We start from the raw sequence: 24,627 nt of genomic DNA on the forward strand, positions 1-24,627 counted from the left end.
TAGAACATTCCCCTCTTGGTCTCTTGTAGACCCACTCTCTTGTTCTCTGATGTATCCAGTCAATGGCAAAGTATAATTTCCACTGTTAATTGCAACATGGGTTATTTCTGCTACTGCTTTGATACCTAATCAACAGACTGTGGAGGAGGTAAGTCGTGACAATATTTGATTAAAAACGAAGAAGTGAGTTATAAATTAAATGTGAGAACAATTAGTTGATAGTTTCATTGTGTTTAAACTATTAGGAAATTACTAAAATGGTAGAATGCCAGGTTTTGTAATGGTATGGTTGTAACACTGCAAAAAACAATTACACAAAACTAAGGTAGAAATTCATTAATGGTCTTGATAATTTAGTCAATAAAAAACTATCAAATTATTAACTCCAACCAAATGGATTTTTTTCAAAAACTTAAAGACATTATTTTTCTATTTTGATAAACTAGCTAATGGTTAAATTTGAAAATTGCACTTCATTGTGCTTGGTTGTCTACCTAGATTTAAGGATAGATACTCTATAAGAAGATGGATTAGAAAGATAATTCCTACACATGCTATATAAGAAGAGGAATGACAGAAGCTAAATAATGATGAATAGGTTAAAATCTGCATTAAGGCAAATTATGGTTAAGCAGCTTACTCACAGATGCAGAGTAGTATATCTAATATCAATCTAGCATTGTTTTTACCTCAGAACTTACTGGTGTGGCAGACACTGACTAGTTGCTCATCAAACCTGGGCATATATCTGGGGAAAACCATAATTCAAAAAGATACATCACCCCAAAGTTCATTGCAGCTCTATTTACAATAGCCAGGTCATGGAAGCAACCTAAATGTCCATCAAAAGAGGAATGGATAAAGAAGATGTGGTACATATATACAATGGGGTATTGCTCAGCCATAAAAAGGAGCAAAATTTTGTGATTTGCAGAGACGTGGATGGACCTAGAGATTGTCATAGAGAGTGAAGTCAGAAAGAGAAAAATAAATATCGTATATTAATGTGTATTTGTGGAATCTAGAAAAATAGTATAGATGAACTTATTTGCAAAGCAGAAATACAAACATAGACGTAGAGAACAAATGTATGGATACCAAGGGGGAAGAAGGGGTGGGATGAACTAGGAGATTGGGATTGACATAAATACACTACTATGTATAAAACAGATGACTAATGAGAACCTACTGTATAGCACAGGGAACTCTACTCGGTGCTCTGTGGTGACCTAAAATGGAAGAAAATCCAAAAAAGAGGGAATATATATATATATGTGTGTGTGTGTATATATATATATATATATATATACACACACACACATATATATATATGGCTGATTCACTTTGCTGTACAACAAAACCTAACACAACAGTGTAAAGCAACTAAACTCCAATTAAATAAATAAATAAATAAATAAATAAATATTTTACAAGATGTGATACATATGTACAATGGAATATTAGCCAAAAAATAATGAAATAATGCCTTTTGCAGCAACATGGATGGACCTAGAGATTGTCATACTGAATGAAGTAAGTCAGACATCAGACAAAGACAAATATCATATGATATCGCTTATATGTGGAATCTAAAAAAAAAGGTACAAATGAACTTATCTACGAAACAAATAGAATTACAGATGTAGAAAACAAACTTATGGTCATCAGGGGTAAGTGGGGGGAGGGATAAATTGGGAGATTGGGACTGACATATACACACTATTATATATAAAATAGATAACTAATAAGGACTTATGGTATAGCACAAGGAATTCTACTTAATATTCTGCAATAGCCTATATGGGAAAAGAATCTAAAAAAGAGTGAATATATGTATACGTATAACTGATTCACTTTGTTGCACACGTGAAACTAACAAAACATTATAAATCAACTATACTGAAATACAAAAAAATAAGCCTTCTCTAGCTTTCTTTATGATTAGATATGGCCATAGGATTGAATTCTAGTTAGTAGAACTTGGAGAGGAATAATATTTACTGCTTGTAGGTCTGGCACATAAGCAAATGAGCAAAACTACCTTGGTTTGCTCAGCTGCTGTCTGGATGTTTATGCCTTAGGAAACTCTGAAAATTATGTCTTGATGATGGCTGGGCCTCCATTATTCTGGGTCTCTGGCTGAGTGAGTGGACAGTCCCTCTGCACCACCACATGAGCAAGAAATAAAATTCTATTGTGTTAAGCCATTGAAATATCTGGCTCTATCTGTTTCTGCTCTATGTTACATGTATTTTAATGTACACTATCCATCTATATACTTTAATAAAACTGATATAATGAAATAATATTTTGAGTGTGATGACATCAATTCATCTTCTATTCTCTAATTGGACACAAAGATCTAAAAATAAATAACCAAGTAGAGGGCTTCCCTGGTGGTGCAGTGGTTGAGAGCCCGCCTGCCAATGCATGGGACACGGGTTCGTGCCCCGGTCTGGGAAGATCCCACATGCCACGGAGTGGCTGGGCCCGTGAGCCATGGCCGCTGAGCCTGCGCGTCTGGAGCCTGTGTTTCGCAGCGGGAGAGGCCACAACAGTGAGAGACCCGCCTACTGCAAAAAAAAAAAAAAAAAAAAAAACACCAAGTAGAGCCTGCTAGTAATCATATGAAACAACATAATTGAGAGGTTTTGAAAAAGTAAAGACTATCAAACTTTAGGTCACTAGTCTAGTGAAATGAAATAAACTCAGTGAAATGAAGTTCATTCCAGGAAGGAAGGTAGGAAGGAAGGAAAGTTTTTAAAAATAAACAAAAAATTTCTATCATAGTTTTCAAATCCAAATTAGTTTAGAAAGTTTTGGTAAAGCATCGTAAGGTAATAACTGTGTGGCAGACAGCTAATATTTTTACAGTTTAAAATCTCAATAAATACTTTGGTTTTAAGGATGGGTTAAAGTCCTTGACTGTCCTGTCATATCAAGTCCTTCCCGTATTTTCAAAAAGCGCAAGGCAGATTGATACAGACAATATTCCCACAGGCTGCAGCACTTCTAGGACTGTTGGTAATATCTGTTTGGCAACTAACCCTTTCTGTTCTCAAAGATCAAAGTCCCAAACCTACAGGCATCTGAAAAATACTATGTAGCAGATACAGCTGCAAAATGAGCATAAAAATTTGGGAGGTGACAGACAGCTTGCTAAGGCCTAGGTGTGCCTCTTGGTAAACTTGTATTTGCACACCAATGACAAAATCTCTCTTACAGAAAGTTAACTCTCCCTGGTTTGCATAAATCATGTCCATTGACTCAAGCACTATATCATGAAGACATTTAACTTAAACTTGGTCTATTCAAAGAATTTGTGGGCTTGGATGTAGAATTTGACCATTTCACATTTAATGATTATATTAGTTTGCATTCTCCAGAGAAATACAATCAGTAGGATATATATGGCTATATTAGAGTAGATTTATTATAGGAATTGGCTCATGAGGTTATGGAGGCTAAGAAGTCCTGCTACCTGCTGTCAGCAAATTGAAGACCTAGGAAACCTGATGGTATAATTCAGTTTGAGTCCAAAGGCCCAAGAACCAGTAGTTCTGAAGTACAAAGTCAGGTAAAGATGCAGGTGCCATATCAAGAAGAGAGACAGAATTCACCCTTTCTCTTTTGTTCTATACTGGCCCTCAATGGATTGGATCATGCCTGCCCACATGGGTGAAGGAAGATCTTCTTTACTCAGTCTACCAAATCAAATGCTAATCTCTCCCAGAAACACCCCACAGGCAAATCCAGAAATAATATTTTACCAGCTATCTGGGCATCCCTTAGACCAATCAACTTGACACATAAAATTAACTATCATAATGATGCAAAAGATTTAAGGATTTTGATGCCTCATGAAATTTTCATCATCATCGCTCTCTCCTTAATTTTTGGATAGACTGCCACAACAGCTCTGAGCACCTCATGATCACCTTCTGACTTTAGGCATTGACCTTTACACCAACAAACAGAGCCAAGGCAATGCATTCTTTTTTGTTAATAGAATAGTTAGTAGAACTACATAGTAAAATAAGATATGCATCTGGATATTTCTCTTGTCATAGTTTTATATGTTATTTTAATGGATAACCTTTTTGTTTGGAGATTATCAATTTGGAATCCTCTGACTGTGGTAGATTACTTGTCTAATTAGAAAGAATCTTTGTGGTAAGTTCGTGTTTACGTTGACATTACCATTTAAACTTTATGTAGCAGCCAAGGAAACAATATGATAATGATGCTCAAAATGAATCTTAACATTTTGCTAGATTTAAATTTTCTAACACACATTCGGGCAATGTATACTTTTCAAAAACCATATCACATTAATATTTTCTATTTAGAATTACTATGCAGATGTTTTGATTATCCACTCCTTAAAGAAAAAAAAAACATCTTGGAGCAAAAAAAGGCATTCTATTTACTATGTGTGTGTGTGTGGGGGTGTGTGTGTGTGGTATGTACTTATTTATTTATTTTAATGTAAGTATTATGTAATTTCCTTAATGAGCATTAGCTTAAGCTTTCAAAATGTATCATGACTATAAGCAAATTGATAGGAAAGTGGATAAAAATGAATTAAGGATTAATGGCAGACTAAGACACTGTTTTATCTCTTTTGAGGTAGACAGAATTCAAATTGCCTTCATTAGCTGAGCAATATGATGTGGAAAATGAGCTGGGTACTTATCAAGAGGCTCTATCATTTGCATTTTTGCTAAACTTTCAAGCTTCTCTGTCTTCTAGATGCTTAATAACTCTAAGTAGTACAGAAAGAAAAGTTTTCAGGGAAGTAAGCCAGGGGGCATTGGAGGACTAGATTAAAGAAACAAAAAGGTTTATCAATGAAGATGTCAGAATTGTGCCTGTATATTTGTGGTACAAAAAGACAGTCTTACAGAAAGGATCTAGGATGTACAAATGCATTAATTCTCCACACATTCAACCGTACCACAACAAAGCTAGAGGCTTTTCCTTTGATAAACGATCAGTACTTCATATGACATTACCATAGCTGACCTGTTGCTAGTTAAAAGTCTGAATTTCAATTAAGCAGTAAATCTTTATGTTATTACATCTTGAACAGTTAACTTTTCCTTTAATCTCCTACAATTCTGAACACTGTTATTTTGCAGAATCATTTTCTTTATGCTCACTCAAAAGGAAAAATATTCTTATTGGACCAGTAAATAAATATTTTCATCCAAATGAAAAACTAAATATTAAATAATTTTTGTTTAGGTTTTTAATAAATGCATATGTAAAAATTATTATACTTCTACAGTATAAGTTAAAAGGCAATCAAATGTATTAATACACAATCTGAGTTAAAAGTCCATCGACTTGATTGTACACATTTAGTTCCTATGTCCCATTTCTGAATTCTTTCCCACATATATATTACTTGAAAGACTTCTTAAATCACAACAAAATAAATAAACATTAATAATACCTATAATATTCAAACCCGTGGAAAAATTCTCATTTCTTATGTCACTTCAAATGTCCCTATAGATTTTTTAAAACTTATATTTTAAAAGTATTGGTTAATGCCTAAAAAAGTACAGCTAATAGAGGATACATTTAAAGGATTTGTGCAGCTTTCTTGATGATTTTAATATTTTAAGAGAAAATATAGGCCATTTAATAGGCACCATCTCCTTCATATAGAATTTTAAAACACTTTTAAATTGATGAGGCCACAAAGCCAAATTAACACAACTTCAAAGCTATGCATTTAGAGTATCTTTAACAGTTAGACCCATTATTGGAATAAAATACAATTTTCTCTGTTCAGAAGTTTAGAAGAAAATCTTTCCCTTGGAAGCAAATGCAGTTATGCCTATGTCAGCAAAATTCTACCATTATAAGTGCTACTTTTCTCAATTAGTTAGAATGCAAATTTTTTCCATTATTTAAAACAATTTTAGCAATTGACTTGAAGAAGTCAGAACTACTTCATTTGAATTCCTGTGTGATATTGAGAAAAATAAACACATTTAATTTTAAATGAATTATGTATCAAACAAGTATGGGCCAACTATCAGGTTGCAGATATTTTATTTTTAGATGCTCAGCTATACAGTAAGTTAAACATGCCTGAATAGAAAGCACTTCTCCTTACAATGTTTCCAGCCCTGCAATACAAGGTAAAGAATGAAATCAAGTATACAGTATGTTAGAAGGTTCTTGAGCTACTGAACATTTAGCCAGGAATGTAAGTCTGTTTGACTCCAAAGTATCTGGCTTTCATTCCACTATAGTGAATCCTCCCAACATAGTTGCCATTAGTCTCCAAACCAGTTCTTAAAAATGATATCATAATTTTATATTATAGCAAATACACCTATTAATAACAATACAAAAGATCATTTTGTTCAATACTAGATATTTTATTTCCTTTTGGAAAACATGAACAGTTATTTATTATAGTTTTCTCTTTGAAAATTAATGTTATTTCAATTTTAACTCAACTAATTCATTCTATCCATAATGTGTTTGAACCCTACATGTTCTAAAAATGCAAGACTATTACACTAATCCAGCTAACTAAACCTTCTAAGGAACTAACAAAGCTTAACTTGACGGCTGGGCTTAATTCATCAAGGAGGAATTAAGAGTTTTATTAGCTGATTAGTTGTCATTAAACAATGCACACTTGCATTTTCAACATTGTACTGTGGTGAAAAAGTAAAATATTTAAGTATTGATTACAAGAATTATGGGAGATGGAGACTTAGGATCTTATAACTCTAGAATCCTATAATTCTGCGAATACTTTTTAAACACAAAATTGTTCCCTAGGAAGAAACACATACTTCTTATATCAAGTAACGATAATTTTAGCTGTTGTTTTTTTAATTTTTACATTATTTTTGCATATCAGAATAACTATAAGGATTAGAAAACTGATAGATATGTTGGAATAGATTTGCAAGAATCTGGTTTCTATAAAGATATAATACAAGAATATGTCAGATTGGGAGACCAAGGAAATGATGAGACAAAAGAAAAGGAGAAAAATTTTACAGATTAGAAAGGTTATAATGGAAAAAGATAAACAGAAAAGATATGGTAGAAGTTACACCACCAATGTCAATCAGGGTTAAGTTTCAAGTGGAAACACTAGAATTAAGTGTAAAAATATAGCATAATTTACTTAATGCATGTCCCATGACTTGAATACTATAGAAATGACTCTTTATAGAAAACAAAATTAACTTTAAAACATTTATAGAATACACTGTAAAGTTCTAATCTTTAATCAAAAGCCACATGAAAAACTATTATTGTCTAATGACTTGTACAAATTCTTGTTCTAAAATGTTATAAAAAGCCTCATATATTTTTCAGTAATTTTAAAAACAAATTATTTGTTTAGTTTAAGTTTATAACTTAGTAAATCACTTGGGCATCCAAAAATAAAAATAGAAGTATTTACAATAAAAAAAAAAAAACTATGCACTTACCATCATGATTAGGATTTCCTAGTGTCCATGGCTCATCTGAGTCAAAATGAGTATCTCCCCCAATTCCTGGTCCAGGGAAATAGGCATGTGCCAAAAACCCTCCCTCTCCATCAAAGGGAGAACTGTCTCCATGAAAACCAGATGCAAAAATGATGGTTATATCCACATCACGTTTGCCATTTTCTAATTCACTGTAGGGAACTTCTTCAAACGTCAGAGGAGTTACATTCTGCCACACGTCAAAGGCACGACGAATAGCTTTACGGGTTTCAGGGTCTCCTACTTTTGGAGTTACGTTCTTTATACTGAAATTTAGAAAAAAAGGAGAATCAGTATGGCTTTATTATATATAATCTGACTTATAGATTGGTGTATTACATATTTTCCTCTATTCAGTTGAGTAAAAAATTAGAAAAAAGTCTGATATTAAGTAGGAAAGAAATTAATTCCTTCTGTCTCTATAGCTAGATTTCCCTGTGCTGGGTCATTTAATTCTCAGCAATATAGTACTCATCTACCAAGGCTATAAATGAGAAGATCTTCTCTGCAAAATGGTTAACACTGGGGTAATTAGATCAACCAGTCACTTTGTCTCCTGAACAACAATAGAAAGGCAGCTTTGCCAAATGATCAAACAGGTCAGCAGTTTCAAGCTGAAATAAAAAATTCAATTTCTGTCTGGTAATAATTACTTTTAGGGGCACAGTATTTTATGCACACATGCTACTTTCAAACAATGTCTTTATGCTCTTTACCATGAACAACAAATCAGTGGACAGAAAGTTATTTCTCAGTTTTTAAAGAAAATGTCATTTAATTACAGTTCCTGATACTTGATTGTTTTATTATATACTTAATTATTTCTAGTAAAAATAAAACGAGAGTGAATAGCTTTTTAATACAAATATTTAACAGTTATATGAATTTAAAGAAGTAACTTGGACATTATTAGCTTATTTGTCTTGAGGTTAATAACAAATGGAAAAAGATATAATTATTTTTTCTCTAGCACTGATCAGATATTTCTCTTTTATCATTTATTTTTCTATTTTTTCTAAATAGAACATAAATGAAACAAATTTATATATATGTAAGTATTTTATATTGTGGTAGTGTAAGTTCATACCATCTTTGTGAAAAGTAATGAGTAAATTTCATAGGAGTTATAACTAAGTTTCAGACCACTTCAATCAATAATCTTATACCCATGAATCCATGAATTTCACTAAAGGACTGTCTTAATGCATAGGAGGGTATAATATTCAGGTGAATATTATTATTTCATTATTGCAATGCATTTTTTATTATTGCAGTGCAATAATGAAAGAGAATTGGAGGCTAGATGATATACAAATCATGGTGTCTCTATTGCATGCCATAATATACACAGGATTTGAAATTTGAAAGAGCGAAATTTGATTTTGCTGTTTTAAAGCTATTTAGCTTAAGATAGCTTAAGATATATCTTAGCTTAATTATATCTTAGCTTAAGATATAATTTCTGGTGCAAAAATAGTTTGCAGATTATATTTTTCACACAATTGTAACTATGTCAGGATAATTACAAACATTAGGCAGGAATCATACTGACATAATAATAGTGGAATTAATTAATTACTATGAGCCAGGCAAGCATTTCACAATATCTTATATAACCCCTGAGTAACCCAGTGAGATGGACATGTATACCTATTCTACAAAGCAAGAAGTTGAGATTTAGAGGAATTTAAAGAAAATTTAGAAGGGCAGACCTAGTGTTTCATCCCAAACATTCTCACTCAAGAATCAGTTATATTAAATTCTAAGCTAGGCCACACATCTAAAACAAGGTTTTCACTATTTTCTAATACATATCATAGACCAGACTTACAATGACTATTTGATGATAAGTATCATTTACTATACACAAAGAAAATGAGGAAGTGAACCAAGTGAAATGGAGTTGGGGTAGGGAGTGTTCCAGGAAGAAGAAATGGCAAGTGAAAGGCCCTGAGGTGGAGACATGATTGGCAAGTTAGAAGAATGGCAAGGTGGCTGGTAGAGTTTGAGCAGAGACAGAGGGCAAGTGCCAAGATATGAGGTCAGAAAGGCAACAGAGAATCAAATGAGATAGGGGCTTGTTAACCACTGTAAGGAGTTTGGCTTTTGCTCCAATTGAAAGGAAAAAACTGGAGCGTCATGAGAAGAAAAGTGACATTTGACTTATGCTTTAAAGAAATGATTAAGCTTTATGTGGAAAATATATTGAAGTGGAGCAGGAGTTGGAGTAGGGAGACCCACTGGGAAATCTTGCAAATCTTCAGGTGAGAAATGATACTGCTTTGGGCCAAGGGAGTACCAGTGGAGATATTGAGAAATAGCTGGATTTTGGATATATTTTAAAGGTACACCTGCCAAGATGTACTGATGGTTGGACATGAGTTCTGAGGGAAAAGGAAGGGTCAAGGAGACACCATTATTATTATTTTTTTTTACCTGAGCCAAAGGATGGATAGAGTAAAAGAATTCATGCCTGCTCAGGGAGAAAGTTATGAAATCTTTTGTTGTTTTAGTGTTTTGTTTGTTTGTTTTAACTTTGTATCCCATTTAGTGTGATGTTTTGAACTCTCTTTTGAAAAAGAGTAAACTATATTGGGACATCAACAACTCTGTTTAGCTTGTTAGTCTCTAAATTACTGGTTTTGTTTTCTTTTGTAAAAAAAATTACTTTTTTGAAGTACAGTGATTTACAATTTTGTGTTAGTTTCTGGTGTACAGCAAGGCAATTCAGTTATATATATATATATATACATATATATATATATAATAGTCTGTGTTTGCTAATTCCAAACTCCCAATCCATCCCTCCTCCACTCCCCCTTCCCCTTGGCAACCATAGGTCTGTTTGCTAAATAATTTTTTATATGGATTTTTATTTTTTTAATTTATTTTTATTATGGTATAGTTGATTTACATTGTTGTGTTAGTTTCAGGTGTACAGCAACGTGAATCTTTTATACATATACATATATCCACTCTTTTTTAAGAGTCTTTTTTCACATAGGCCATTACAGAATGTTCAGGAGAGTTCCCTGTGCTATACAGTAGGTACTTATGTTATCTATTTTATATACAGTAGTGTGTATATGTTAATCCCTATCTCCCAGTTTATCCCCCCCCACACTTATACTCTGGTAACCATAAGTTTGTTTTCTACATCTGCAACTCTACTTCTGTTTTGTAAATAAGTTCATTTGTACCCTGTTTTTCAGATTTCACATATAAGCAAGATCATACATTTGTCTTTCTCTGTCTGACTTACTTCACTCAGTATGACAATCTCTAGGTCCATCCATGTTGATGTTAATGGCATTATTTCATTATTTTTAAGGCTGAGTAATAATCCGTTGTATATATATGTACCACATATTCTTTATCCATTCCTCTGTTGATGGACATTTAGGTTGTTTCCATGTCCTGGCTATTGTAAATAGTGCTGCAAAGAACACTGGGTTGCATGTAACTTTTCAAATTATGGTTTTTCCACATATATGCCTAGGAGTGGGATTGCTGGATAATATGGTAGCTCTATTTTTAGTTTTTTAAGGAACTTCCATACTGTTCTCCATAGTGGCTGTACCGATTTACATTCCCACCAACAGTGTAAGAGGGTTCCCTTTTCTCCAGCATTTATTGTTTGTAGACTTTTTGATGATGACCAGTCTGACTGGTGTGAAGTGATGACGCATTGCCATTTTGATTTGCATTTCTCTAATAATTAGTGATGCAGAATGTCTTTTCATGTGCTTTTTGGCCATCTATATGTCTTTGGCAAAATGTCTATGTAGATCTTCCACACATTTTTTGATTGGGTTTTTTGTTTTTTTGATATTGAGCTGCATGAGCTGTTTGTATATTTTGGAGATTAATCCCTTGTTAGTTGCTTCATTTGCAAATATTTTCTCCCATTCTGAGGGTTGTCTTTTTACTTTGTTTATGCTTTCCTTTTCTATATTACCTATTTGATGGCTGATGAGGCATGCAGATTAATGTTGTAACTTTGAATTTTGTCTAAATTAATTTCCCTTGTAGTCTTTTATTTTCTTTCCACCTTATTGGATCGCAGAAGCCCATCATTAGTGGGCAAGTATTTTTATGACACAGCATTTGAAAGAATGTACTACATAATAGGTACTGCTTTAGGTGCTAGACATAAAACTGTGAATAAGACTCTGATATTGTAGAACTTATATATTTTAGTGGTAAGAGATGATAAACAATAAAAAATATAATTATAGATGGTTATAAATGAGGGGTGAGAAGGTGAGATAAGTGGATTATAAATGGAATTTCAATGACAAAAGGAGCCATGCATGCCTAGCACTGAGTTTCCAGCCAGCAGGAATAGTGAGCAGTGCAAACAAATTTGGCCAGTTCAGAGAATGGGACTTCTTTGTGAACTAGTGCAAAATGAATGCTCAGAACAGTGGTATGAGATGAAAGAGAATTGGCAGGGAGTGGGTTATATTCTGTGAAAGGAAACCACTGTAGAATTTTAAGCAGAGACGTATCCTGGTATTTTTCCAGTTTACAAAGGTCGCTGCTTCTGATGAAAAATGACTAGGGGGATAAGATTGGAACCAATAAAACATTTTGGAAGTTTGAGCAAGAGAAATTAGAGAAATGTACTAGAGTAGCTGTCATGGAGATATGAGGAATTAGACAAATTCTGTATACGTTCTGAGGACATTGTTAATAGGAATTAGTGTTGGATTCAATGTGTAATGGAGAAATTATTTTATATTCAAATAAAGGGTAACCTTACAGCAAAGAAAATGAAATCATGTTAGTATAATATGTATATAGGTACACAGTTGTTCTGAGAAAAATGAAGTAATATAATATAATAAAGAATAATAAATGTGGAGTACCATTTTGACTTGAAAACACATCACTGTGTTTTTCAAAGTTATGTACTGATGAATTTCCAAAATGTGCTTAACTACAATATTTATGATGTCATTAATAAATACAAGACATAAGTATATTTTCAAATTACAGTTTTCTCCCGATATAGGCCCAGAAGTGGGATTGCTGGATCTTATGGTAGTTTTATACTTAGTTTTTTAAGGAACCTCTGTACTGTTCTCCATAATGGTTGCACCAATTTACATTCCCACTTACATGCATTCCAGTGTTCATTGCAGAACTATTTACAATAGCTAAGACATGGAAGCAACCAAAATGTCCATTGACAGAAGAATTGATAAAGAAGATATGGTATATATATACAATAGAATATTACTCAGCCATAAAAAAGAATGAAATAATGTCATTTGCAGCAACATGGATGGACCTGGAGATTATCATACTAAGTGAAGTAAGTAAGAGAAAGACAAATATATGTGGAATATAATAAAAATAATACAAAGAAACTTACTTACAGAATAGAAACAGACTCAGAGACCTCAAAATCAAAATTGTGGTTACCAGAGGAGAAACGTAGGGGGAAGTGATAGATTGGGAGATTGGGACTGTCATATACACACTGATATGTATAAAATACATAACTAATAGGGACCTACTGTATAGCATAGGGAACTCTACTCAGTATCCTGTGGTGACCTATGTGGGAAAATAATCTGAAAAAGAACAGATATACATATATATATATATGGCTGATTCACATTGTTGTACACCTGAAACTAACACAACATTGTAAATCAACTATACTCCGATAAAACTTTTTTAAAAAAATACAAGATACATTAGTGTACTTCAGAGTTAGAGCTGGAATTCTGAATTCATAAAGAAATTTTATGCCATTAAGAGATGTTTTATATTTACTAATAACTGAAATAATAAAGAGCACAGAGACATCATATGATGTTAGAGTAAACACTGTTATTCTTAATATTCTAATACATAATACACAAAATTGTTAATATATACTTGCAAAATAAAGACAATACTATAAAATAAATAAATGAAGGTTATATTTGAAAAACAAACTAATTTAATTTTAAAGTGCTTTTACTTTGTCTTTTTTTGTGGAAATAGAGTGGTTATAATGGACATATTTTCCATTTTAATAAGACAATTGTTTTCATTTTTTGAATTCTCTATTGGGTTTTTTTCATTATGTTATTTCACTGATTCTTTTAAACCTTCAGTTTGGTAAATTTTATAACATTTACCTAAAAAAATAATAAATATTATCTTTAACAATCATGTCTTATACAACCCTGCATAATAAAATTGATGAAGTGGGAAATTCAAGACATCATTGTTCATCAGAATAATTGGTACTGAAGGCAAAGTATGTTAATTTATTTTTAAGGTTACCGTGTAAGGTCAGGATTCTCTAGGTTTAATTTCATTGAATTGCTACAAATTCATTTAATTAAAAAATATGTACTAATAATGGAGTATTTCCCTTTCAAAATTTTAATAGAGTGATGACTGTTTTCCAAAATTAGAGTATTAATTTATCTCTAACATGAAAGTAAGAAAAAAACTACATATTTTGGTGTTTGGTATTACATATTCAAAGTTAAAAGAAGCTTGAACTCTGCTTTACAGTTCTCAATAGCAACACATAAATTTCTCCATGATAAGTGAGATATTAAGTTTACTTCACTATTTCTAGGGTAATTTTAAAAAGTGTGAGAATTTGACACTTAGAGAAACAGTCAATCTGGGGAGAAAGAGGCTTATTAACAAAACTCTAACAAAATATGTGTGTGTTTTCTTTACTCATGGAACTCTAGGAATTATTTTGCTTCATTAGCTCTGTAAAATAAATTAATATGAAATGTACAATTATCAAATATTTGTTCATTTGAATAGAAGTTATGGGAAATTTGTAACAAGGACATTGCCAAAGGTTTCATCATTTTCAAATCAAGTAAACTCTTTTTAGGTATTCAGGAGACAGTACATATTACCCAATGCCTAAAATTACTATATAAAGTCAGAATTCTCTAGTTTCAATATCAAGATCTCACATGCTGCGGAGCAAATAAGCCCGTGTACCACAACTACTGTGCTTGCACTCTAGAGCCCACGAGCCACAACTACTGAGCCTGTGTACCACAACTACTGAAGCCCACGTGCCTAGAGCCCATGCTCCACAACAAGAGAAGCCACAACAAGAGAAGCCACAGCAATGAGAAGCCCATGTGCCACAACGAAGAGTGGCCCCCGCTCACTGAAACTAGAGAAAACTGCGCAGCGAGGAAGACCCAATGCAGCCAAAAATAAATAAATTTAAAAAAAAAGATATTTAATATTTGAAAATAACAGGAAATTGCTCCCTTAAATATTCTTTCCATCATGTTAAGAATACTTGGCTCTAATCTTGAGCTCTTCCTCATGAAAACTGCATTCAAGATCTCTTAGTATTTTTTTTTTTTTTTTTTTTTTTGCGGTATGCGGGCCTCTCACTGTTGTGGCCTCTCCCGTTGCGGAGCACAGGCTCCGGACGCGCAGGCTCAGCGGCCACGGCTCACGGGCCCAGCCGCTCCGCGGCATATGGGATCCTCCCAGACCAGGGCACGAACCCGTATCCCCTGCATCGGCAGGCGGACTCTCAACCACTGCGCCACCAGGGAGACCCAAGATCTCTTAGTATTTTGATTTCTTTTTAGAGGTGTACATTAATTTGCCAAGAAGCAGCAGAAAATGTGGTGGCCCAAAGAGAAAAGGATACATCAGGTAAGGCATGGCCAACAAGGCAAAGAGATAAAATTAGCATCTCCACTGCTTTGAACACTTTGCTTTCTATAAATCTACTATGGACATTCTAGATTTTCTTTTTGAGCCACATTATACTCATAATGAGTTTGCAATCAAATAAAACCTAGATTCTACCACCCCCATTCCAACTCCTGTCTTTATTCTGTAATGGCACATTCTGTAATCATTTTGAGCTCCAATGTCATATTCTGCATTTATTTTCCTAAATATAGTACAAAAAAAGAAAAAAAAAGGAGTAACAAATGATACTATTTACTACCTATTATATACAAGGCAACTTCTTAACACCTTATATATATTAACTTTAGAGGGTAATATCTTTAGCTCTCACTCCTAACTTTCTCTTATTCTGTTATAATATTCTCAACAATGTATGGGATTTGTCTGATAAATTAAAGGAGTTAAGATAATCGGCATTTATTAAGCACTGTGTTTCAAGCACTATGCTGTTTTTGGTTTTGTTTTTGTTTTTCCCTACTATCTGACTTAATTGTCTCCTAAGCTTTGTGAGGCAGGTATTGTTACAATTCTCACTTTACACACAGGGAAAATGAGACTTGGAAAAATAAGTAACTTGATCCTGGTTTTACAGGTAGGAAGTATCAGAGCCAAAATGAAAATCCAGACTTTTCTTACTCCAAAATTATGTGCATATCAATAATCAAACATTAAAGAATAATCTGGAAGTTTACAGGGATAAACACCTAATTATTTGAAAATTCAAAACTAGCTGAGACAATTGTCAGGATAGGGATACAACATAAATGGAATTATGATCACTTCTGAATCTAATGGCTCTTAGTTTCTCTCTTTCTTTATTTTAAAATTGAATGGTATCGTAGTACCTAAGGATGCAGAGACACTAAAGAGGGTACACTGTCAAGAGTTTGGAAATCGGGTCAGAAAAATAATAATATCTGAAATGGAAAAAAAATAAATATCAATATACATAGTTGTGTAAGTTTTATAGGTCTAAAATTGATTATACTTTAGTCCAGTTTGTATTTGTTGATTTTTCTATGGTATGAGGTAAGAACCTAATTTCATTGTTTTCCATAGAGATAACCAATTATCACAGAATAAGTTAATATGTAAAATAGCCCATCCTTACCCCACTGATCTACAAGGACTGCTCTGTCATAAATCAATTTTTTAATACATGAATGGTGTATTTCTGTGATCACTTGTCAACACTGTTGCACTATTTGTCTATCTCTGTGCTAACACCACATATTGCCTTAATGTGTATTGATTTAAAGAAAGTCTTCATATCTAGTAAGTGGGAACATTTTGATTAATATTGGACCTTCACTAATCCTCAGAGATTTTTGAGTCAGTTTGTTAAATTATACAAAAAAATATTACTGGGAATTTTGTTAAAATTGCATTGAATTTGTAGAAGATCTGAACTTTAATTATATTGAGCCTTTGTATTAAGAGCAAATTATATCTCTACATTTATTATTGGTGTTTTTATGTCTTTCAATAAAAGTTCCTAATTTTCTTCTTAAAGGGCTTACACATCTTTTGTAGATTTATTCTTCACTCATACTTTTGTGTCTATTTTAAATGTCATTTTTGTAAAGATTTTATTCTGTGTGTGTGCCTGTTTACTTTGTATATTGATCTTGTAAAAAGTTTCCAGTTTCCGCTCTGACATGTAAAGAGCTTGGAAGCTGTCACTCCCAACCTCACAATAAGACAAAAAAGCTGAGCAAACAAAAACTAAACAACACTTCTTAGCTCCATCAGAGAATTGCAGTTACAGGGCAAACTTCCACCCCCAAAACTGGAGACACAGAAAAGTACGAAGAATCAGAAACAAAAGTCCCTGGATCATTCCTGTCTGATATAGTAGAAGGAAAGAAGTAAAAGGCTACAGTAATATTCTGGGTGTAAGATCCCCAAAAGTCAAGCTCACCTAAAACACTGAGATTTAATCACAGGATTATAGACTGCTTCCTCACCCCAATACTTTAAACCACACCAACAAGGCTCAGTATAATAACAGTGGATTACAAATTAGAAAGCTGCAAGACACAAAGTCTATTTAAGAAAGAGCTTCTAGGATATTCAGAGACAACATGGGAGACAAAACTAGCCCAGTAGAAGAAAATGAAGTTTCCAACACCTACAGCTACAAGAAAAAATAAACAGCCAAACTCCTAAGCAAATGAATATGAAACTTCACACTAAAGGCTTATTACCTCAGTTTCATGACCCAATACATCATGTCTGGCTTTCAAAAAAAAATTAATAACATGCTAAAAGTCAAGAGAAAACACAGACTGAAAAGACAATAGAAGCATTAAAACCAGACTCTTTATGGCAGAGATTTTGAATTACCAGAACAGAAATTTGAATTAAATATGATCAATATCCTAAGGGCTTTAATGGAAAACGTGGACAACAAGAAAAAAAAACACGTGAATAATATAAGCAGAGAGATGGAAACTACAAGAAAGAATTAAAAGGAAATGCTAACAATAAAAAATATATATATTAACAGAAATGTCTCTGATAGGTTCATCATGAGACTATATATAACCAAGGGAAGAATCAGTGAACTTGAAGATAACTCAGTTGAAACTTCCCAAATTGAAAAGCAAAGGAAAAAAAAAAAAAAGAAAAGAAAAGGCTGGAAAACAGAATAGAGCATCCAAGAACTATGGGACATTTAAATGTTACAGAACATAATGAGAATACTAGAAGGAGAAGAGAGATATGAACAGAAACATATTTCAGATAATGTCATCCACCAATCCACAGATCCAGGACTTTCAGAGAACAAAATCTACATGCAGACATATTATATTCAAACTGCAGAAAACCAAAGACAAAGATAAAACTTTGAATGAAGTCAGATGGGGGAAAAACACCTTATCTACAGAGGAATGAAGATACCAATTCAATTGGCTTCTCCTCAAAAACCATCTAAGCAAGAAGAATATGATCCAAGCAAGAAGAATATTCATATGCTAATAGAAAATGGTAATATATACAATGCTCAATATGACCAGAAAAGGTAGAAAAAGAGGAAATACAAAAACAAAAGCAAAACAAAATCCACAAACAAAGAACAACAGCAATGGGCAGCAAAAAGTTACAAATATAGTAGATATCGATTTAACTATATAAATAACTACTTTGAATGTGAATACCCTAAATATACCAATGAAAAGATAAAGACGATAAGAGTGGATTAAAAAAAAAAAGCCCCAATTATATGTTGTCTCCAAGAAACTCACCTTAACTATATAGATTTTGATGGTTAAAAATAGGAGGATAAAAAATATACTATGCTACACTAATCAAAAGAAAACCATAATAGCTATATTATTTTCAGACAAAGTCTTCCTCAGAGCAAAGTAAATTATCAGAGATAAAGAGGGGCATTACATAATGATAAAGGTGTCAATTTTTCCAAGGTGTAAGAAACCTTAATATATATATTTTTAACAACAGAGAAACAAAATAAATGAAGCAAAAACTGATAGAACTTCAAGAAGAAAAAGGCAAGTGTACCATTTGTTGGAGACTTTAACACCACTCTATCAGTAATTGACAGACCCTGCTGATAGAAAACAGTAAGGATATAGTTGAACTGAACAGCATCATTAATCAACTATATCTAATCAACACGTATATAACACTTCATCCAAAACCAGCAGAATACTCATTACTCTCAATCTCACATGGAACATTCATCAAGAATCCTAGGGAAAATCTCAAAATGCTTGGAGATACAGCAGCATAATTATCAATAACATGTGAGTCAAAGGACGAAAATCTGAAGGAAATTTTAATATTACTTGAATTAAATTAAAATGACAATACAACTTATCAAAATTTGTGGGATTCAGCAAAAACACTGCTTAAAATATAATATATAGCATTAAATGCATATTAGGAGGCAAAGAAAGATAAAAGTAATTAATCTAAATTTCCATCTTAGGAAATTAGAAAAAAAAAGCAAACAGAAGAAAAATAAAGTTGGAACAGAAATCAATGAAACTGAAAACAGGAAAACAATACAGAAAAAAAAATTAAAGCCATATCTCTGAAAAGATTAATATAATTAATAAACATCTAGCCAGACTAAATAAGAAAAAAAGAAGACACAAATTACTATCAGTTATGAAAGAAGGCACATCACTACTGATACCATGAATATTAAAAGGATAATAAAAGAATACTATGAACAAGTGTATGTCCATAAATGTGATAACTTAGATGATGTCATGGGCTGAATTGTGTACCTCCAAATTCATATATTAAAGTCCTAACTCTCAGTGTAACTATATTCAGAGATAGGGACTTTAAGGAGGTACTTGATACTAAATAAAGTCACAAGGTTGGACCCTAATTCAGTATGTCTGGCGTCCTTATAAGAAGAGAAGAAGACACCAGAAATCTCTTTCTCTCCACCCACACACAGAGGAAAGGCCAGATAAGGACACAGTGAGAAGGTGGCCATCTAAAAACCAGGAAAAGAGGCCTTACCAGAAAAGGACACTGACAGCACCTCAATCTTAGACTTCTAAGCTCCAAAACTGTGAGAAATTAAATTCCTGATGTCTAAGCCACCAAGGTTTTTGTTAAGGCAGCCTATAAAGGCTATTACTGATTTAACTGAACAACTCCTTTAAAAGACACAATCTATAAAAACTTCTACAAAGAGAAATAGGTAATCTGAACAGTCCTATATCAATTAAATAAATTGAATCAGAAATTAATAACCTTCCATAAAAAAAAACAAACTAGGTCTAAATGGTTACACTGGTGAAGTCTACTAAACATTTCAGGAAGAAATCATACCAATTCTCTATAACTTCTTCCAGAAAATAGAATTCTTAACCCATTGTATGAAACTAGCATTACCCTACTACCAAAAACAGATAAAGACATTACAAGAAAGGAAAACTGCTTATCAATATTACTCATGAACATAGATGTAGAAATCCTAAACAAAAATTAGCAAATCAAACTCTACAATGTAAATAAAGAATTATTCACCATGACAAAGTGGGATTTAGCCCAGGCATGAGAGTCTCATTCTGCATTTGAAAATTAATTAAGGTAATCAATCACATTAAAAAGCTAAAGAAGAAAAATTATACAATCATAGCATAGATACAGAAAAAGCATTTGATAAAAGACAACTCCCACTCATACTAAAAATATTCAGCAAACTAGGAATGGGAGAACTTCCTCAACTTGATTAAACATCTAACAAAAAACCTGTAGCTTATATTATACTTCATGGTGAGGAATTACATGCTTTTCCCTTAAAGACTGGGAGAAAGGCAATGATGTCTGCTCCCAGCACTCCTATTCAACATTGAAAGCAGTAGCTAATGCAATAAAATAAGCAAAGGAAATAAAAGCAATACAGATTGGGAATTAAATAAAAACAACAACTGTCCTTGTTTTCAGATGACATGACTTTCTATGTAGAAAACATAAATGAACTGACCAAAAAAAATCCTGAACTAATGAGTGATTTATAGCAAAATTCTAGGCTACAAGGTTAATATACAAAAGTCAATTGCTATCTTATATATCAGTAATAAACATTTAGAATTTGAAATTTAAAACACAATACAACTTATAGTACAAAACAATGTTTAAAGAAATCCTTAGAAATAAATCTATCCAAAATATGTGAGTATGGTTTGAATATTTGTCCCCATAAAATTCATATGTTAAAATCCTAACCCACAAAGATGATAATATTAGGAGATGGGACCTTTGGGAAGTCCTTAGGTCATGAAGATGGAACCTTCATGAATGGAATTAGTGTCCCACAAATATCTCTAGCCCTGCTGCTATGTATGTGAGGATCGAAGAAGTTTGTGACCTAGAAGAGGGCACCAACTATGCTGGCACCTTGAACTCAGACTCCCAGCCTCCAGAACTGTGAGAAATAAATTTCTGCTGTTTATAAGCCACTCATGGTATTTTGTTATAGAAGTCTAAATGGACTAAGATATATACAAAAGATTTATAAGATTAAAATTATAAAATTCTGAGGAAAGAAATCAAAAACCTAAACAAATAGGAAAATATTCATGTTCATTAATGGTAACAATCAATATTAAGATGTCAGTTCTCCCCCAGAATCATCTGTATATTCAAGGCGATCACAATAAAAGTCCTGCTAAATTATTTCATGGGTGCCGGCATACCCTGTTTTATTGTGCTTTGCTTTATTGTGCCTCACAGATATTGTGTTATTTATAAATTGAAGTTTTGTGGCAATTCTATGTTGAGGAAGTCTATTGGCACCATTTTTCAAAAAGCATTTGCGCACTGTGTCTCTGTGTCACATTTTGGTAATTCTCACAATATTTCAAACTTTTAAATTATATTATATTTGTTATGGTGATCTGTGATCAGTGATCTTTGATGTTACTACTGTAATTGTTTTGGGGTAACATGAACCACTCCCACATAAAACAGCGAACTTACGAAATGTTGTCTGTGTTCTGACTGCTCCACTGACCTGACATTCCACTATTGTTCTCTCTCTCACTGCGCCTCCCTATTTCCTGAGGCCCAACAATATTGAAATTAGACCAATTAATTACCTAACAACGGACTCTAAGTATTCAAGTGAGGGGAAAATCACACATCTCTCACTTTAAGTAAAAGCAATAAATGATTAAGTTTAGAAGGCATGTCAAAAATTGAGACAGGACAAAAGCTAGACATCTGTCCCAAATGGTTATCCAAGCTATGAAAGAAAATGAAAAGTTCTTGAGGGAAATTAAAAGTGCTACTCCAGTGAACACACAAATAATAAGAACACAAAACAGCTTTATTGCTTATATGGAGAAAGTTTTAATGGTCTACATAGATCAAACCAGCCACAACCTTCCTTTAAGCCAAAGCCTAATTTAGAGAAAAGCCCTAACTCTCTTCAATTCCGTGAAGGCTGAGACAGGTGAGGAAGCTGCAGAAGAAAAGTTTGAAGCTAACAGAGGTAGGTATATGAGGTTTAAGGAAAGAAGGAAAGAAGCTATCTCCATAACATAAAAGCACATGGTGAAGCAACAAGTGCTGATACAGAAGCTGCAGCAAGTTATCCAGAAGATCTAGCCAAGATAATTAATAAAATTGCTACATTAAACATTAAATTTTCAATGTAGATGAAACAGCTGTATTATATTAGAAGAAGATGCTATCTAGGACATTCATAGCTAGAAAAGAGAACTTAATGCCTGACTTCAAAGCTTGAAAGGATAAGCTGATTCTCTTGTTAGTGGGTAATGCAGCTGGTGACTTTAAGTTGAAACCAATGTTCATTTGCTATTTCAAAAATCCTCGGCCCCTTAAAATTATGCTAAAACTATTCTGCCTGTGCTCTGTAGGTAAAACAGCAAAGTGTGGATGATAATACATCTGTTTACAACATGGTTTACTGAATACTGTAAGCCCACTGTTGAGACCTAGTGCTCAGAAAAAAGATATCTTTCAAAATATTACTGCTCATTAACAATGCACCTGGTCACCCAAGACCTGTGGTGGAGATATACAAGATTCATGTTGTTTTCATGCCTTCTAATACAACTTCCATTCGGAAGCCCTTGGAACAAGGAGTGATTTCAACTTTCAAGTCTTATTATTTAAGAAATCCATTTTGTAAGGCTATAGCTGCCATAGATAGTGATTCCTCTGAAGGATTTGAGTAAAGTAAACTGAAAATCTTTTGGAAAGGATTCACCATTCTTTATGCCATTAAGAATATTTGTGATTCATGGAAAGAGATAAAATGTTAATATTCACAGGAGTTTGGAAGAAATTGATTCCAATCCTCATGGATGATTTTGAGTGGTTCAAGACTTCAATGGAGGAAGTAACTGCAGATGTGGTGGAAATAACAAAATAATTAAAATGAAACATGAGCCTAAAGATGTGACTGAATTGCTGCAATCCCGTGATAAAACTTTAAATGATGAGAAGTTGGTTCTTACTGATGAGCAAAGAAAGTGATTTCTTGAAATGGAATCTACTCTTGGTGAAGATGCTATGACGATTGTTGACATAACAAATAAAACAGCATTCAGAATATGACACAAACTTGGTTGTTAAAACAGTGGCAGGGTTTGAGAGAGTTGACTCCAATTTTAAAAGTGCTACTGTGGGTAAATTCTACAAACAGTGCTGCACATTAGAGAGAAATTATTCATACAAGGAAGAGTCAATCAATGTGGCAAACTTCATTGTTATCTTCTTTTATGAACTTGCCTCAGCCACCTTGACTTTCACCAACTACCACCCTTAGCAATCAGCAGCTATCAGCAGCTGAATGTTAGTAATTTTTATCAATAAAGTACTTTTAACTAAGGCATGCTCATTGTGCTTTTGGGCATAATGCTATTGCACACTTAATAAACTTTAGTATAGTGTAAAAAAATTTTATATGCACTGGGAAACCAAAAAATTCAAGACATCGCTTGATTGCTATATGAGCTTGATTGCTATATTCTCTTTATTTTGTTGATCTAGAACTGAACACAGAATATCTCTGAGGAATGCCTGTAATGGCAAACTGATTCTAAAGTTTATGTGGGAAGGCAAGAGACTCTGAAAACACAACATAATACTGAAGAAGAAGAATAAAATCAGAAAACTGACACTATCTGATATCAAGACTTACTCTAAACCACAGTGATCAAGAAAGTGTGATATTGGTTTATGAATAGACACATAGATGAATGAAGCAGAATAAAGAGCACAGAAATTTACACACACACATAGGCAACTATCTTTGACAAATGATCAAAGGTAGTGGAGAAAGGATGGTCTTCCCAACCAGTGGTGCTGGAACAACTGAACATCCACATGTAAAAAACTGAATGTAGATTTTACACCTTTCCCAAAAACAAACTCAAAATGGATCATTGACCTAAATGTAAATGCCAAACTATTAAAATTTTAGAAGTTAACATAGGAGAAATCCTAAGTGACCTTCTGTTTGGCAATGGATTTTTTTTTTGATATAACACCAAAAGCACAATATAGAAAAGAAAATAATTGATAAATTCTAGCTTATTAAAATTAAGACTTCTGTTCTGCAAACTACACTGAAAAGAGAATGGAATGTCAAGCCACAGACTGAGACAACATATTTGAAAACATATCTGATAAAAGGCTTGTAATCCAAAATATACAAAGAACCTTTAAAATAGCAACTCAATTAAAAGTTGGTGCAAAGATCTAAACAGTCATCTCACAAAAGAAGATGTACAGATGGCAAATAAGCATACGAAAATATGCTCAGCTTCACATAGCATTAGGGAATTGCAAGTTAAAAAATTGAGAAACCACCTATTAGAATGGTTACATTCAGAACTCTGACAAAACCAAATCCTGACAAAGTTGTAGAGGAACAGTAGCTTTCATTCATTGT

The 24,627-nt window shown here is 33.1% G+C and overlaps 1 protein-coding gene across 1 annotated transcript in view; it reads right to left on the reverse strand.

The window, feature by feature from the left end:
• The window catches only part of MMP16 (matrix metallopeptidase 16), a 347,840-nt gene that overhangs the window by 165,968 nt on the left and 157,245 nt on the right, over positions 1 to 24,627 (reverse strand). Inside the window, exon 4 of the mRNA XM_081258113.1 lies at positions 7,476 to 7,780. Coding sequence (XP_081114239.1) covers positions 7,476 to 7,780 — 305 coding nt within the window. The remainder of the gene's footprint in view (positions 1 to 7,475; positions 7,781 to 24,627) is intronic.

Source organism: Mesoplodon bidens (assembly GCF_964165515.1).
Source record: "Mesoplodon bidens genome assembly, chromosome: 16".
Classification (NCBI taxonomy): Eukaryota; Metazoa; Chordata; class Mammalia; order Artiodactyla; family Ziphiidae; genus Mesoplodon; species Mesoplodon bidens.